General features: G+C 38.4%; 1 protein-coding gene across 1 annotated transcript in view; it reads left to right on the top strand.

Moving 5' to 3' along the window:
* Positions 1-2,695: 2,695 nt before the first annotated feature.
* UBXN4 (UBX domain protein 4) overlaps positions 2,696-17,659 on the top strand; it is a 37,596-nt gene continuing 22,632 nt past the window's right edge. Inside the window, exons 1-5 of the mRNA XM_069473203.1 lie at positions 2,696-2,880; positions 10,113-10,215; positions 14,174-14,202; positions 14,725-14,843; positions 15,487-15,664. Of these exons, the coding sequence (XP_069329304.1) occupies positions 2,799-2,880; positions 10,113-10,215; positions 14,174-14,202; positions 14,725-14,843; positions 15,487-15,664 (511 nt within the window). The 5' untranslated portion in view covers positions 2,696-2,798. The remainder of the gene's footprint in view (positions 2,881-10,112; positions 10,216-14,173; positions 14,203-14,724; positions 14,844-15,486; positions 15,665-17,659) is intronic.

Here is a 17,659-nt window from a genome sequence, read left to right as displayed (position 1 = left end):
TATTTAATCTTGTGTGAACCTCACTCATCTTTAGAAAGGCTGTCTTTCCCAATCTGAATTCCTGTTCCCCCAATGTCCTTTCTTCCTCCTTCCCTTCATTCTCCCTGACTCCCCTTCCTTTCCTCCCCTTGCTCTTTAACCCACTGCCATTTGGTTTCCATAAAGAAGAATGAGAATTGCTTTTTGCTAGATGTTTAATTACTGCTATGTTTCTAAAAACAATGGACATTTTTTAGTCTCATCTTAATTGACCCAAATAGCAGCATTCAATATAGCTTCTTCTCACTCCCTTCTCAAAACTGTCCCTACCCTTGGCTTCTTTGGTATCACGCATTCTTCCATTTTTCTCTACACAACCCCCCAACCTTTCCTTCGGAGTCACCTTTACTGGTTTATACAATTCTGTAAATGCTGTATAAATGAGGTCTTAAGACCTCAGCCATACTCTTGTCTCACCTGACCTTGCACAATCTCCCTAAGTGATAGCATCTTCCTAAGTGATAGTATCCTCCACTGTGTCACTTTACCCCTTGCACATAGAGAAATCTCAAATTCCTATCCAGTTAAGAATTGTTACCTGAGCTCCGAATCTAATATCCATCTGTCTCCTTAACATCTCCATGTGAACGTCTCTCTAGCACTCCAAACACATGCCTAATATTGAACTCACACCTTCACCCACAACCTCCCCACCGTCCTGCTCTTCCTTCAGTGTTGCCTATCTCAGTACCTCACCTCCTTTATAATTTCTCAAGACAGAAACCTAAAATCCCTTCTTGACTCCTTATTCCTCAACTCCACATCTAATCAATCAACAAAATCCATTGGGTCTGCCTCCAAAATATCAAAAGTATCCACTTCTCCATCTCCCTCGTACATAAACAAGAGCCTCTTAATGGGTCTCTTCACATTTACACATTCCACTTCTAATTCAACCCATTTCATTGCCATGCTACAATTTAAAAACACAAGTCTTATAGGTAACTGCTCTGTTTAAAATTCTTCAATGGCTTTCTACAATGCTTAGAAAAATCTCCACAGTCCTTCACATGACTTCCCAGGCCCTGTATGATCTGATCCTTGCCTACCTTTCCAGCCTCATTTGCACCACATTTTCCTTTCTACATTCTAGCCACACTGGGTGTTTTTCAGTTCTTCTAGTGCACTGTCTTTGCTTGCTTCAGCGCCTCATCATGCTCCTTCCTCTGCCTGGAATGGTCTTCTTCACCTACCTAGATTTCCCCTGTCATGTCCTCGTGAAGACTTTTTCTGACCCCATTAGTCCACGTTTGGTCCCATCTTCACTCATAACTTATTCAGTGTCTGCCTTCCTCGCTAGACTGTATGGTCACAAAGGCAGGGCCTTTTTCTGACTGCCTCACCTCCTTATCAATGCCAGGTACAATGCTCAGCTCCTAGTAGATGAGCAACAAACATGATGAATGAATGAAAAACTATGAATGATTCTTATAATATTTAATTCTAACATTAGGAGTAATTAAAGACAGCTCTACTGGAAGAATTTCTAGGTTAATCAAATTTTAAGAAGGCCATTTAAAGTTGATGTTAAAGATCAGCTCCAATTTTTCCCGAGGAATGGTGTCCTACGTAAGCAACTGTCCATAATCAGCATTATGTTTCAGTTTATGATGACACTATATGAGATGCCTGATTTAAAAAAACTACAAAAATCAGAGTGCAATTTGTTAGCTCCTTTATTCTGCAAAGACTGGCAAATGGTTGCACTGCTGGAAGAGAAATTTAATTGATGTAGAATTTATAATATAACAGCATACATAGCATATCAACTTTAAATAAACCATGCAAGCCTTTAGCTAATAGTTACTAGAGAATATGTAATTTTATTAAAAAGTATTAAACACGGGTCAGTTTTCATTTTCATGATAACCAACCACTGAGTGCCATATCTTGGTTATAGGACTTTCTCCCATAAAATTGGAAATGCAATCATTATCTATTCTCTTTTATGTTACCATGGAAAGTAGCTGGAAAATAAATCATCTATCCTCTGCTTTTGTGTTACTTTAGAAAGTAGCTGCGGCAATAGCATAACTTTTGTTTTGAGGTTTTGGAAAGATCTCTAGCCAGTGTCTAGGAAGCTGAAGGTCTGCATTCTACCAATTCCTTCCTCAGGCTCGTGGGCTATATGTTATTACAGAAGGTGATTGTTGCGGTTTTTATCCCGTCTTTTCTACAAAGTTGGGCTGATAAATTCAATAGCAATCAAAGGCTTGGTGTAAATCCCTACAAAGCCCATTGGTTTCGTGTAGGGACGATTTCCTCCACATTTAAGGTCTCAATGAGGCGGAGACTAGGATATCCCGGTCAGAGAGTGACGCTTCCCTTCCTCCCGCGCAGTGGCTCTCATTACTGTCCCCTGTCGCGGTGCCCCGGAAACTAAGTTACATTTTCCACACTATGGAGGCGAACGAACCTAAGAAGACTACAATTCCCGTCATGCCTCATTGCAGGCGCTGCCGACGTGCCGTAGCGGTGAGTCATGCTTCCCACTGCCTCCTTCCACTTCCTGGACGACGAGGCCTTGGGCCTAGCGGGCGCGCGCGCGCACCGACTTGCCAACGAGAGAGGGCACCGGGGCGCTGAACCTACAGCGACGCGTGGCGTCACGTGACGTTGAGTGCTAGCGCGCTTGTGCGGAGCCCGAGGCGGGGGCCAGACTAGCCCGGGCTGCGGGGCCCGACGAAGACGAAGGGCGGGGCCATCTCCGGGACCGCGGTTGCCACACACCTAGCGAGCGCCTGGGCCCGAGGGAAGCGATGTTGTGGTTCCAGGGCGCCATTCCGACCGCCATCGCGACGGCCAAGAGGAGCGGCGCGGTCTTCGTGGTGTTTGTGGCAGGTGAAGGGAGCAGAGGCCCGAGATGCGGCCAGGACACCCCCCACCCCCCGGCCTACCTCTGTCCTCTTGTATACCTCAGCGTCTGGCCTCCCCGAGACGCGGGCATCTCTCGGCTCACACAGCCAGGCCTGCCCTTAATATCCTGTGTCCCAGGGACAGCTGCCACCATTCCGCCAAATCCCCTAGAGGAGTCATGTTGTCCCTCAGCGCCCAGCTCTTTGAGGCCCCAGGCGCCCCCAGCCTTTCCTCTGTGCACCCATAGGCCCGGACTGCCTGCCCGTGGCTTCCCAGCTCCCCAGTCCCTTTGGGGTACAGCGGGCCTGGCCCCTACCGCCCGCTTCTCCCTACCGCCCGCTTCTCCGCTTCTCCTGGGGGCGCTGCCTGGCCCTGGTCTCCCAGGCGCGCTGAGCCCCGCCGACACTTCCCTGCACGGGGACGCGGCGAGCAGGCCCTAGCCAGCCCCGCCAGACCCCGCCGAGCCGCGCACCTGCTCACCTGAGGAGTTGGCGCAGGCAGACGCCCCACAACCCTCTCCCCGGCGCCCCTCTCGGTCCCCAAGAGCACCCCTCTTCGAGGTGCTCTAACGTCCATTTAGTTACAAACATTTGCGTGCGGGTAGGAACGGGCCATTGGGCAAGCAGTTGGCTTTGTAATTAGTTGTGGACTGTCAGGAAGAAAGCTGTGTCATCGATAAGCAACAAAGAGAAACCACCTGATGTTCACGGTTACTGCTGTCAGTACGTTTCCGAAACGTAAACTTTTGTCATTTTTTAAATGACAGCCTTGGGAGGGAGTCTGATTTGAAATAATTACTTTGTTGCAAATTGATTTTTTTTTTAATCAGTGGTTTAAAGGAAGTAGACGTTCAACTCTTGGTTCTTTGTTTTGTAGTTTTCCTAGAGTAAAATCCACATATTTCGAGAACGTGTACTCATTTATGTTGCTCTGGCTTGTTTTGCTCCATGTTCTCCTGTTTTATTGCTGAGATCTTGTAGATTTCTGCCCCTGTGGTTGTGCTCATTCTTATTGCGTGGACCAAATCAATATTTGTGGTTCCTCTCAATTTGAGGTGTATTTCTTCAACTATTTGTGTTTAATAACGGTTTACTCATGATTACTTCACGTGTTTTGATCCCTCTATAACTTTATGCACTGCAGTGAAGAATGAATGGCTGAAACGTAAATTTCATTTAGCATTAAATTTGGAGTTGTTTTGTTATGCTAAATTTTTAGCTCAGTGCTGTTTATTAGAAGAGCTTGATAGTTTGATTCTGTTATGCTATTTTGGGGTTGTATTAACATTACATAAAGAAATTACTGCTGTAATCCTGTAAGGAAAAAGTGGCTTAAAAATGAAAGGAAAATTAAATGACGCTGTACTTATTAAGAGTACAGTAATAGGTTTATGAAATTTTAAATTGTGTTTTTCACCTAAAATCTCAGTTGATCCTTGTGCTAGGTAGAGCAAGTTTTATATCCCCATTTTATAGATGAAGAATTTAGGTCTGTAGTCATAAAGTGACTTTGATTAGGGTCACAAAAAGGATTTACATCTTAGTCAAATTTTTAGCAGCTTCAAAAAAAGCTGCTTTGTTTCTTGAGGAAAAAGACTGAATAATGTAGGCTGTTTATGCAGTGACTTAAATTGGTGTGGAAATCTAGGACTGTGGTGGTCATGTTTTTAAATAAAAACCATAATTGACTGAGCCCAGACATTCCTAGAAGTCACTCTAGAGATAATCAGTTAATTTGACAGAAGAAATACTAGATTTTATTAACAAATATTTGGAAACATTTGTAAACTCTAGTGCAAATTATTCAAATAGTCAATAAAGTTATGGGTCTTGTACTTGAGGGGTTTGTGTGTATACATTCTTCAATTAACGTTTTACTGATTAGCGTGTATTACATGTATTTAGAATATTAATGACTCGTGAATGTTTGTAGGAAGATTTAGCAATCTCACAAAGGAGTCTTTTTGTCCCTTGGCCTGTTCCAAAATACAGTTAGCTTTTCTAGAGTTTTAGCCAGTTAATCTCTAAGACTAAGTAGGATTAGTGTCACTCTAGGAAAATGTAGATACTGGTCTCATAAAACTGCAACACTTGGAGATTGCTTAGAGTTTTGTTCCTAACTTTGAAGAATATAGCTAGAACTCATGATTTTTCTCAGATCTGAGACCTCAGCAATAATAGACCAACTCAATGGAAAGTTTAAAAGGTATCTTCGTAACTGAAAGCTACAATTAAAACTTGCTCTACCTAGTCCAAGGATCATCTGAGATTTTTGGTGAAAAACACAATTTAAAAGTTACTGGAGTGTACTCGGGTACGCTTTGGTTCATAGAACTATTCAAGTGGGAAACATTTTAGGAAAGTTGTCTTTATTTAGTGAAATTTTCATCGATGAATTAAAGAATATCATAGAGTTGATTTTAGGAGACTGGAGAGATGACTACTACCTCAGCCAACAAATTAACAAGGATTTTCAAAGTATTGCAGCTGTGCAAATTGAAAGATGTGAAGCTGAAAATGATTTTGATTTTATTCTTGGGAAGGAAGAATAATCTGACAAGGAGTCTAAAGTAAAGGTATCTGTTCACTAACTGGTGTTGCTAGGTAGGCTAAAATTTGTTGACAGACATCATTTACTGCCTTTTTTGGTTAATGTAAGACCACAAAAGCCTTTAGGTTTTGAGCAGTTGAGATTGTTTTAGATTGGAAGGGCTGGCTGTACAAGGGTCTACGACTCTTTGCTTCAGAGTTTGTGCTGTTCTCTTTAAGTGCCTTCACTTTGGGTACTGCTGATACCACCAAGGATACAGTGTTTTCTCGTGAAATCTTAGGCCCACTTAACTTCATAGCATAGTTGATAATTTGACTAAAAATAAGAAAACATACTAAAATTAGCAATTAATAATAATCACACTCAGTAGTATTAAGAAAGCTCTCGTTGAGTAATTACATTCATCTTTACACCGCTCCTGGTCAAGAAGCTGCTGCTGCCACTAGGCTGAGTCTTGGACAGACACTGCCAGTGGGGAGGAGACATTTGGGACCTTAACTACATGGTACAGTACAGGTGAGAGAGTGGAAAGCACCAGCCTCACAAGAAGCAGATTTGTACTTCGAGCTACCTAGCATGACATCCCCATTTAAGTCCTCATGGATTGTCAAGCCTAAAGTATATTTGTTGCCTAAACCTGTTTTTTTCCTCCAGTGTTCTACATCTAAGTAAGTGGCATACCGTACATCCAGCTGGATAAACCCTAAGTGTGGGAGTCATCTTTGACTCTTCTTAACTCCTCCTCCTCATCTGTGTCCTGTTCCCGATTGTTCATGATATTTCCAATCACAGAGGCCTTTCCCAACATACATATTCCCCCTGCTTGGTGAACTCTTCTGGCTCTTGGCGTAGCTCAGCTCTTTAACCTCAGAGAGGGCTTCTCTGACCATTATAAAGAACTCTCTAAAAAAATAAAAAAAAAGAAGTCTCTTGTTATTTTCTCTTATAGTGTTTTTCATAGTATTTATTACCATAATTATAGTTGTCTATTTGTTTAAAATTTTCCTTGTTAGATTTTAAGCTCTGTTGAGGGCAATGTCTCATTTGTTTTGTATTGAGTATATAGCCCAATGCCTAGAACAAAGCAAATGTGAAACAGTGAATGTTTGAAAGAATGAATGATAAGGATTTTTCTTCATGGCTTTCTCTGAGAAGTGTTTGTAGTAAGAATGTTCCCATATAGCTATTTTCTGGGTTAGTAGTTGAGTCGTTTATTTGGAATCTTACGTCTCTCTTCACCCAATGGTCTCTGAAGATGCATTCGGAATGATCTCACTTGCAAATGGTAATTTTTCCTCATTCTCCATCTTCAACATCTGGGAGTCTGCTAATGGGACATTCTTTTTGGTCTTGGTCTATAGATGCATTCTGTTAGTAGTCCCTGTTTACTTTTCCATGGCCAAATTTCTCAAACTCCTATTTTCTGATATTCCTGGATCTCATCTCACACAAAATATATTCAAATATACAGCATTAGAGTCAAGTATTACAGGTATGACAAGATACTTAGCTACTAGACATTTAACTATTCATTCCACAAAGTACTTACTGAGTGCCTATTAGATGTGAGGTTCTGTTGTAGGGATTTGAGTCTTATATAAAATGAAAAACAATCTTTGCCCTCATGGAACCTTCATTCTAGTTGGGGAATACAGATAATAAACAGTAAACATAACTAAAACACATACTATGTTAGAAAGTAATAAGTAATACAGAAAAAAGAACAGGAGATAAGGGGCCTTTGTAATGACCTTAGGGTGTAATTTTAAAGTGGGTGATTAGGGAGAGGTTTTTTGAGAAGGTGATATTTGAGCAAAGATTTAAGGTAGTTAATGGTTAACCATGTTGGGGGGGGGGGCAGGAAGAATATTCCAGGCAAAGGAAACAACTAGTACAAAGACCTTAAAACTTGAGTGTCTTTCATAGTTGAGAATAGAAAAGGAATAGCAAGAAGGTAAATGAGGTCACAGAAGTAACTGGAAGCCTGATGTGTGGAACCTTGTGGGCCCTTATGAGGACTTTCACTTTGAGGAGAATGGCGAGCTATCATTGTATGATTTTGAACAGAGGGTTGATGTGATCTTTCTTTTTAAAGATAGTTGCTGTGTTAAGGATAGACTTAGCAGGGAGATGAATTAGGAGGCTATTGTAATCATCTAGGTGAGATGTGGTAGCTTGGATCACTGTGGTAGCAGTGAAAGTGGTAAGAAATAGTTACATTCTAGATATATTTTGGCAATAGAGTCAACTGAAGTAAAGGATAACTAAGGTTTTTGGCCTGAGAACTGAAAGGATGATGTTACCATAAACAGATAACTGAGATGGAGAAGGCTAAGGGTAGATTAAATTGGAGAAGGAGGGTGTATCCTGGAAGAAAGCAGCTTACAAAAGAGTAGGTAGCCTGCCATGCTGACTCATACCTGTAATTCCAGCACTTTTAGCTCCCACATATGAGTAAGAACATGTGATATTTGTCTTTCTGTGCTTGGCTTATTTCATGTAACATAATGGCCTCCAGTTCCATCCATCCTGGTGCAAGTAACAGGATTTCGTTTTTTATGGCCAAATAATATTCCATTATATATATACAGACACACTACATTTTCTTTATCCATTCATCTGTTGATGGGCACTTAGGTTGATTCCATATATTGGCTATTGTGAATAGTGCTGCAATAAACATGGGAATACAGATGCTGTTTGATACATTGATTTCTTTTGGACATATGCCCAGTAGTGGAATTGCTGGATCACATAGAAGTTCTATTGTTAGTGCTTTGAGGAACCTCCATACTGTTCTCCATAGTGGCTGTACTAATTTAACATTCCCACTAACGGTATACAAGGGTTCCCCTTTCTCCACATCCTCTCCAGCATCTGTTATTCCCTCTCTTTAAAAATTTATTTTTTTGAGATAGTCTCTTGCTCTGTTGCCTGGGCTAGGGTGCAGTGGCATCATCATAGCTCACTGCAACCTCAAATTCCTGGACTCAAGCAGTCCTCCTGCCTCGGCCTCCTGAAGTGCAAGGATTACAGGTGTGAGCCATTGCACCAGGCCTATTCCCTGTCATTTTGATACAAGCCATTTTAACTAGGGTGAGGTGATACTGAATTGTGGTTTTGAATCGTATTTCTCCAATGATTAGTGATGTTGAACATTTTTCCATTTAGCCATTTGTATGTCGTCTTTTGAGAAATGTCTGTTTAGATCTTTTGCCCATTTTTTTAATCAGATTATTTTGTTCTGTTGTTTGAGCTCCTTAAATAATATATGCTGGGTTTTAATTCCTTGTCAGATTGATAGTTTGCAAATATTTTCTCCCATTCTGTAGGTTGTCTCTTGACTTTGCTAATTGTTTCTTTTGCTGTGCAGAAGATTTTTAGTTTAACATAATTTCAGTTGTCTATTTTTGCTTTCATCGATTCTGCTTTTGAAGTCTTACCCCTAAGTTCTTTGCTCACATTAATGTCCTGAAGCATTTCCCCAATGTTTTCTTACAGTAGTTTCATAGTTTCAGGTTTTAGATTTAAGTCTTTAATCTATCTTGATTTGATTTTTGTGTACGGTGAGAGATGGGGGTCCAGTTTCATTCTGCTGCATGTAGTTACCCAGTTTCCCCACCACCGTTTATTGAAAAAACTGTCCTTTCCCCATTGTATTTTCTTGGCGCCTTTGTCAAAGATGTGTTGGGTGTAAATTCATGGATTTATATCTGGATTCTCTTTCAGTTTCCGTTGGTCTATGTGTCTGTTTTAACACTAGTATCATGCTGTTTAGGTTACTATAGCTTTGTAGTAAATTTTGAAGTCAGGTAGTGTGATGCCTCCACCTGTAAACATTTTTTTAAATCTGTAAATTGGCAAAGATTGCTCACTTTTGAGAAAGCACTTAGCTCTGCTAACCTCAGGTATTTTTCAGTGACTTACTGCTAAGTTTCTCTCTGTTCACCAGTAAGTGGTTATGCCGACATCTAGACATTATAGGTCTAAACTTGAAACAATTTCTTGATAGGTATAACTTTTAAAACATTTTTTTGGTTTGGTATAATTATAGTATATTAAATGAACAGCCTGATGAATTTTTACATAGGAATACACCTGTGTATCTGTTACCAGATCAAGATACAGAACATTTTCAGCACTGCAAAAGACTCCCTCATACTCTTTTCCAGTCAGTAGTACCTGCCTACTCCATTAAGGTAGCCACTGTGCTGAATTCTATCACCACAGATTAGTTTTGGATCATTTTATAATTAGCATACCTATAGTAAAAGGCAAGTCCAAAACTGCAAACAGAATTATACCTGCTTTTTTCTACCTTAAAGGAATTCTGGAGAATAAATATTGTGATGTGGAGATGTTGAATTCAACAGAAAGGTTCTACATAAAGGAAGGGCATTATAGTTTTATTTTCTAAAATCATATGTACAAAAGACAAATAGGCACAGCACATTTCTTTCCATGACTTACTATATCACCTAAATAGCAGTGCATGTAGTTTGTTTTCATTGTCACACTTTTCATGTTATGGAAAATTCAGTTGTCATATTAGGTAGGAAATAATATTTGTAAGATATTTTATTTGAAGTTCCAGTTTTCCAGGGAAAAGAATTTGCAACCAGCAGATCTTGGCCTTATGTTATAAAAATTCTTGAAATGTTTTACAGGTGATGATGAGCAGTCTACGCAGATGGCTGCAAGTTGGGAAGATGAGAAAGTGATGGAAGCATCTTCAAACAGTTTTGTTGCTATTAAAATCGATACCAAAAGGTTTGCTTATATGTTAATATTTCCCTTTTTATAATTATGATCTTTAGTTGTGATTTATGGTGATACTCTTGAACTATAAAAATGTTAATGTAATATTTTTTGCTAAGGATATTGGGAATTTAAATTCTGACTGTCATTTTCCAAATTCATCATTATGTCTTGCTGAAAAAATTTCAAGTTTTCCTAGTCTACCAAGCAACTACATGACATGTACTAGGAATGCAAAGAGAATTATGATCTCCAGCTTCCATGAACTTGGGAGCAACTGTAAATTATACATTGAATATCTCTGAAAGGTTGACCTTTTTTGAATCCTAGTTTTACGAATGGAGCCATTTAATTCAATAGGAATAAGGACATTTATAGGTTTCTCATAGTACCTGATATTGACCAGTCTGTTACATTAGTTTCTCTATTCCTCCTCCCCACTTGTTAACAAAAAATGTTGTTACAGGAAATTTCAAACATATAAGAAAGTAGCTGAATAGTGGAATGAACCCCATGTACTTGTCAACTAGCTTTGATAATTATTAAGTCATGGTTAGTCTTGTTTCATCTATACCCCCACCCATGTCCACTCATCCCATATAATTTTGAAACAAATCATAGTCATGATATCACCAAGTAGTGTTCAGATTTTCAGTTGTCTCATCAAAATCATAGTTTTATTAATTTAATTTTTAGCAGTTTTTTAAATTCAGGATTGTTCAAGATCCACACATTGTGATGTATTGATCTCTCTCAAGTCTTTTATTCCCGCGGTCCCCAACCCCTGGGCTGTAGACCAGTACTGGTTGGTCTGGTACTGGTTGGGTCCATGGCCTGAGGAACTGGGCCACACAGCAGGAGGTGAGCGGAGGGCAAGCAAGGGAAATTTCATCTGTATTTACAGCTACTCCCCATTGCTCACATACTGCCTGAGCTCTGGCTTCTGTCAGATCAGCAGCAGCGTTAGATTCTCATAGGCACGCAAACCCTACTGTAAACTGTGCATTTGAGGGATCAAGGGTGCATGCTCCTTATGAGAATCTAATGCCTGATGATCTGAGGTGGAGCTGAGATGGTGATGCTGACATTTGCAGACATTTGCAGTGCTGGGGAGCGGCTGCAAATGTAATAAATATAATGCACTTGAATCATCCCAAAATGATTGCCCATGCCCCCTGCCCCAAATCTGTGCCAGGAAGCTTGGGGACCGCTGTCCTATTCTGTAGGTTTCTCTTCCATGTCTATCTCTCTCATTCTTTCTCTCTTTCTCTTTCCTCCCCGCCCCCACCCAATTTATTTTTCAGTTAGAGATCGTTCCTTCTGACTTTGTAATTTATTTTTTAAAGAAACCAGATCATTTGTTCTACCTACTTGTTCTGTAGTTTCCTACAATCTGGATTTTGATTGCAGCCTGTTAGTGTCATTTAGTTTGTTCTTCTGTCCTCTGTTTACTGTAAATTGATAGATGGATTCAGGTTTGAGTTTTTTTTCCTCCCCTCAGGACTATTTTATAAATGGCGATATGTCTTCCATCAGAAGGCATGTAATACCCTGTTGTCTCTCTTTATGATGTTACCAGCCTTGGTGATCAGTGCTTAAAAACATTAATTCATTAGCAATGGCAAATTGGTATTCCTTTTTGATATTGATAATATCTGAATAATGTGTTTGAAACTCGCCGTCAATATTAAAATGTTCAGAAATTTACCTGTAAGTTCGTAAACTTTTTTTATTTAAAAAATTTCCATATTAACAAGAATGTCATAAAGCAAATCATAGTATACCCTGCTTCACAACGATAGTTACTGAACTATATATTTATTGAGCTGTAGTAGTTTTTAAAAAACAGAATCTGTCAATTTAAGTATGTCCATTATCTTCCAGAAGCACCTTGTAGAGTTGGCAATGGCAGGAAGAATATAGGGGTTTGCTGGGAATGTGGAAGACATGCAAATTTCAGAACTCTTGAGATTATATACAGACTGATTTATCTAACATTTTTAAAAACAGAAATTTCCTTTTTTTTTTTTTTTTGAGACAGAGTCTTACTCTGTTGCCCAGGCTAGAGTGCCGTGGTGTCAACCTAGCTCACAGCAACCTCAAACTCCTGGGCTCAAGCAATCCTACTGCCTCAGCCTCTGAGTAGCTGGGATTACAGGCATGCGCCACTATGCCCGGCTAATTTTTTCTATATATATTTTTAGTTGTCCATATAATTTCTTTCTATTTTTAGTAGAGACAGGGTCTCGAACTCCTGAGCTCAAATGATCCTCCTGCCTCGTCTTCCCAGAGTGCTAGGATTACAGGTGTGAGCCACCGTGCTTGGCCAAAAACAGAAATTTCTATTAGCAGATGCAGGGATACCTGTGTATAGTGATGGTTGATGTTTGTTTCATTATAGACTGCATGCTAACAGAATCAGGTGTACCTTTAAATTACAAAAAGTATATTTTATTTATAATAATTAAGTTACCCAGTGTTCTGGGAACATTTTAGTGTATTTGTATTTTTAGAGATAGCATGCACTGAAAATAGATTGGTAGGAAATGTATCAAAAGTTAACAGTAGTTATTTCTGAGATAGTAGGATTTTTAGTATTTTTTTCTTTATACTGTCCTATATTTTCAAATGTTTTCATGATAATCATGCTTTATATTTAGAAAAAATTTAAACAAATGCTAGTTTTTAGAAGTATTGGTTTGATTCTTGGAATTATTCATCTACCTTGATCAGTATCTCTTACTGGTGTTATAAAGTCTCTCTTCCATCCCTGACCACCCAGTTCTTTTCTCTGGAGGCAACCAAATCAAGATAATATATTTACATTTGTTTTCCTCCCATTTTTTACAAAACATTTTGATACATTTTTCTGTGTGTTTTTCCTTACTATGATCGCGTAATGTTTCAGTTTTTATTGGTGGATATTTATTTATTTATTTTTATTTATTTATTTATTTTTGTTGTTGAGACAGAGTCTCACTCTGTTGCCCGGGCTAGAGTGCCGTGGCGTCAGCCTAGCTCACAGCAACCTCAAACTCCTGGGCTCAAGCGATCCTCCTGCCTCAGCCGTCCAAATAGCTGGGACTACAGGCATGTGCCACCATGCCCAGCTAATTTTTTCTACATATATTTTTAGTTGCCCATACAATTTCTTTCTATTTTTAGTAGAGGTGGGGTCTCGCTCTTGCTCAGACTGGTCTCGAACTCCTGAGCTCAAACAATCCACCCGCCTCGTCCTCCCAGAGTGCTAGGATTACAGGCATGAGCCACCGCGCCTGGCCCCTATTCGTGGATATTTAGATTGTTTTGAATCCTTTTGTTGTTTTGAGACAGAGTCTCACTCTGTTGCATGGGCTAGAGTACAGTGGCATCATCAGAGCTCACTGCAATCTCAAACTCCTGGACTTAAGTGATCCTCTTGCCTCAACCTCCCAAGTAGCTGGGACTGTAGGTCCCAGCTAACTTTTCTATTTTTTTGTAGAGAAAGGATCTTGCTATGTTGCCCAGGCTGGTCTCAAACTTTTGGGCTCAAGTGATCCTCCAGCCTCCCAGAGTGCTAGGATTATAGATTTGAGTCACTGCACCTCACCGTTTTTGAATTTTTTGTTATTACAGAGTATTACATTATCACATGTGTAAGTCAGTCAGTCATAGACATATCTTCTTGTTCCAGGTTAAGATAGTGTATTCGGTATACTTGCTGCTGAGGAAGCAACATGACACATACTAACTCCATTTTTAATCACCAGCTTGTGGGTTATAAGAGCAAATAGTTATTTAATCTGAAAATTATAAAACAAACCAAAAAAAGTCTTGTGAAATAAGAACTCCCCCAGCTGATTGTTGTGAAAGAAAATGATAATTTCAGAAAAATACTTGTGATTGGTGTGGTAAATTTTATAAAAACAACTCAGTATTTGGAAAGCAGTTGGACTCATCTAGTGATTTTCTTTTTAATTTTGTTTTACAGTGAAGCCTGCTTACAATTTTCACAAATCTGTATCCTTTCAATGAAAAATTGCTTTTTATATATATATTTGCTTGCATATTTACCTTTCTTTTGGTTAATTCATGAAATTTAGATATTATTCATTTCTATTTAGGAAACCTTGCATTCTTGTTTATGGAAACTTATTACGAAGTGTCCTCTGAGATGATACATTGTAGCTAGTGGGAGAATAGGGAATTTTTAAAATGTGGATATCTGAAAAGCAATACGGAGCAATTTGGTTGGAATATTAGTAGCTGGCGAGAGTCAGCTGGTAGCAAGATGGATGTAAGAAAAAGCTGGGATAGAGAAGAATGTAGTAGATGATCTTCACTCACATATACAGATAAATCAGAAATCATTTTACTTATCACATGTACTACAGGTATAATGATATAGTAGTTGAAATCATTTTATAAACGTGTTAGCAGGTTATTTTGTGGAACTCACAAAGATAATTTACTTTGTTATCAATAGTCATAAAATTATCCTTTTGTTTCACATTAATTGTTAGACTTAATTAAACTGTACAGATCCTGTAGTGTGTGTTCCATCCAGTTTCTTTATTGGAGACAGTGGAATTCCCTTGGAAGTGATAGCAGGGAGTGTTTCTGCAGATGAACTTGTTACGAGAATTCACAAAGTCCGACAGGTAAGAAGGAACAAAATATTCTTTCCATAAATAGGGGGAAAATGATATGCCAGGAATTTGACACTGGAATATTTTTAGAACTCCTCTGTATATTCAGGATCCTGCTATGCCATTAAACTTAAATGGTAGTAAACACTCTTCCTGGACTGATTCTGAAAATAGCATTATGAAGTTAGAGGTGTCTATACCTAATACTTGAGTGATTTCTTGTTCACTTTTGTCTTTTACCCCCAACGCCTGCATATAATGAATATCACCATTACTTTGTTGAAAGAAAGAATTGCTGTCACAAGCAATGTATATTGCTTGACATATTTTGAGGACTTTATATTCAATTTTTCATTTCTGTCTACTTTGGGCAAATGGTTAAGAGCAGCTTGTAACTTTTTTCTTTGAATTCTAATTTGAAGGGAGGGCAGTACTTTGCTTTAACAAATCTTTTTATGCTCTTGCCAGCTTGCAATTAAATTCCATGATATTATATCATGTTTAGTTTTCTATTTTTTAGATTTATCTATTAGAGTTTAGTACTTCTTTTGTTTATAAGTACCAATTGATTTAATTCATATTTTGGTCTCTACTGCTGTGGTGGTAAATTTAGATTTTTATCTGTTAGTTAAATTCCAATTTGCTTTTTCCCTAGATGCACTCACTAAAAGGTGAAACATCAGTGGCAAATGGCAGCCAGTCAGAAAGTTCAGTGTCTACTCCATCTGCCTCATTTGAACCTAACAACACTTCTGAAAACTCTCAGTCCGGAAATGAAAAGCTTTGTGAGACATCACCCACTTCTCCTGAAACAAAGGCAGATACCGCAACAGGTAACTTTTAATGTACCTTTTTGGGCACAATAGGTGGACTCCTTCACTTCATTTTAAAGGCCAGAGATTAATATTTTTAAAAATAAATATATTGTATGTTTTTTTCTTCACATTCATTTAACTTAAAATTTAAGTTAAAATTTAAGAGTTGCCTTAAATACAAGTATGTGTGTATCATTTAGTGGCAGAAGAGGATGAAGTCAGTAAATGTCCCCTTCATTCCCAAATAGTCAACCATCCAGAACAGTTGATTTGTAATTTCTGCTATTATGCTATGGTTCAAGGAATGTCATGACACTTAGCAGTTTTATAAATCTCTTACTGTTCTAGAGGATTTTGAAAGGTTCAAATGAACTAATATATTTGGAATTGTTTTTATAACATCTAAAATGCTGTATACATTTAAGAGACTAGTATCTTTTTTTTTTAATTAGATAATTATGAAATAGAGCTTGCAGAAATGAGAGGTATGACTGAAAAGGGGTTGACAGAAAAGACAAAAGAGAAATTTTATACTGTATGTTTGGGATTGTGGTCAGAATTGTTTGGTGTAATACAACTTTTTATTAGGCAACAAAGGGGTAGATAAGAATTCAGAATGTTAATATCCTAAAAGGTGATCCTACTGCAGCATCCCAAACAGATAATCATTAAGCCTGTATTTGAATACATTCAATAATAGGAAGTTCGTTACCTTGGTAGGAAGCCTATTTAGTTGAATAGCTCTGGTTTTTAGAAAGACTCTTCCTAATATTGAACTGAAATTTGATGCTCTATATCTTCGTATTAACTTTAATGCTTGCTTTATGGAGTTATACATGACAAGTTTTAAATATTAGAAGAATAGCTATCATTCTCATTTTGAAATTTTAAGTCCACAGATCATTCAAATTCTGGATGCATACAGAACTGGGGATCTCTATTAAGGATGTAGTTCATTTAGATCTACAACAGAAAAATTACCTTTTATATTTACCTGAATATTAACCATTTCCAAAGTTCGTCATTCCTTTTTGAAGATGTGTGTTTCCCTCTGGTGTAATTTCACTTTAGCCTGAAAATATCCCTTTAGCATTTTCTTATTGTAATAAGGCTGTAGTTTTGTTTGTTTGTTTATTTATTTATTTATTTATTTTGAGACAGAGTCTGCCTAGCTCACAGCAACCTCAAACTCCTGGGCTCAAGTGATCCTACTGCCTCAGCCTCCCGAGTAGCAGGGACTACAGGCATGTGCCACCATGCCCGGCTAATTTTTTCTCTCTATATATATATTTTTAGCTGTCCACATCATTTCTTTCTATTTTTAGTAGAGACAGGGTCTCACTCTTGCTCAGGCTGGTCTCGAGCTCCTGACCTCGAGCAATCCTCCCGCCTTGGCCTCCCAGAGTGCTAGGACACAGGCGTGAGCCACCGCGCCCAGCCTGTAGTTTTGTTTTATCTGAAAATATCTTTGTTTTATATTCATTCTGGAAGGATTTTTGCTAGATATAAAATTTTGAGTTTACAGGATTTTTTTTATTTGTTTGTTTTTTGTTTTTTACAACAGTCTAAAGGTGTTGTTCCACTGTCTTCTGGTCTCCATAGTTTTCTGATGAGAAGTCTCCATAAATTCGAATTGTTTCCCCCTGTGTGGAATGTGTTGTTTTTCTCTGGCTGCATTCAAGATTTTCTCTTTCTTTGCTTTTCAGTAATTTGACGTTGATATACCTAGATGTGTTTTTCTTTGTATTTATCATGTTTGAGGTTTGCTGAGCTTCTTGAATCTGTAAATATGTAACTTAACCAGATTTGGGAAGTTTTGGTATATTTATCCTGCTGGAACTAATTACATGTATATTAGGCTTCATAATATTGTCCCAGAGGTTCATTTTTTCAGTCTTTTTTTCTTCTTTGGATTGGATAATTCTGTTGATCTACAAGTTCACTGACTCTTTTTATCATGTGTATATGCTGTTAAACCCGTCAGTGAATTTTTTATTTTAGATGAAATCAGGT

Source organism: Eulemur rufifrons, chromosome 1, assembly GCF_041146395.1.
Source record: "Eulemur rufifrons isolate Redbay chromosome 1, OSU_ERuf_1, whole genome shotgun sequence".
Taxonomy (NCBI): Eukaryota; Metazoa; Chordata; class Mammalia; order Primates; family Lemuridae; genus Eulemur; species Eulemur rufifrons.
Note: the sequence above shows the minus strand (reverse complement) of the source record. Positions and strands in the feature narration are given on the sequence as shown.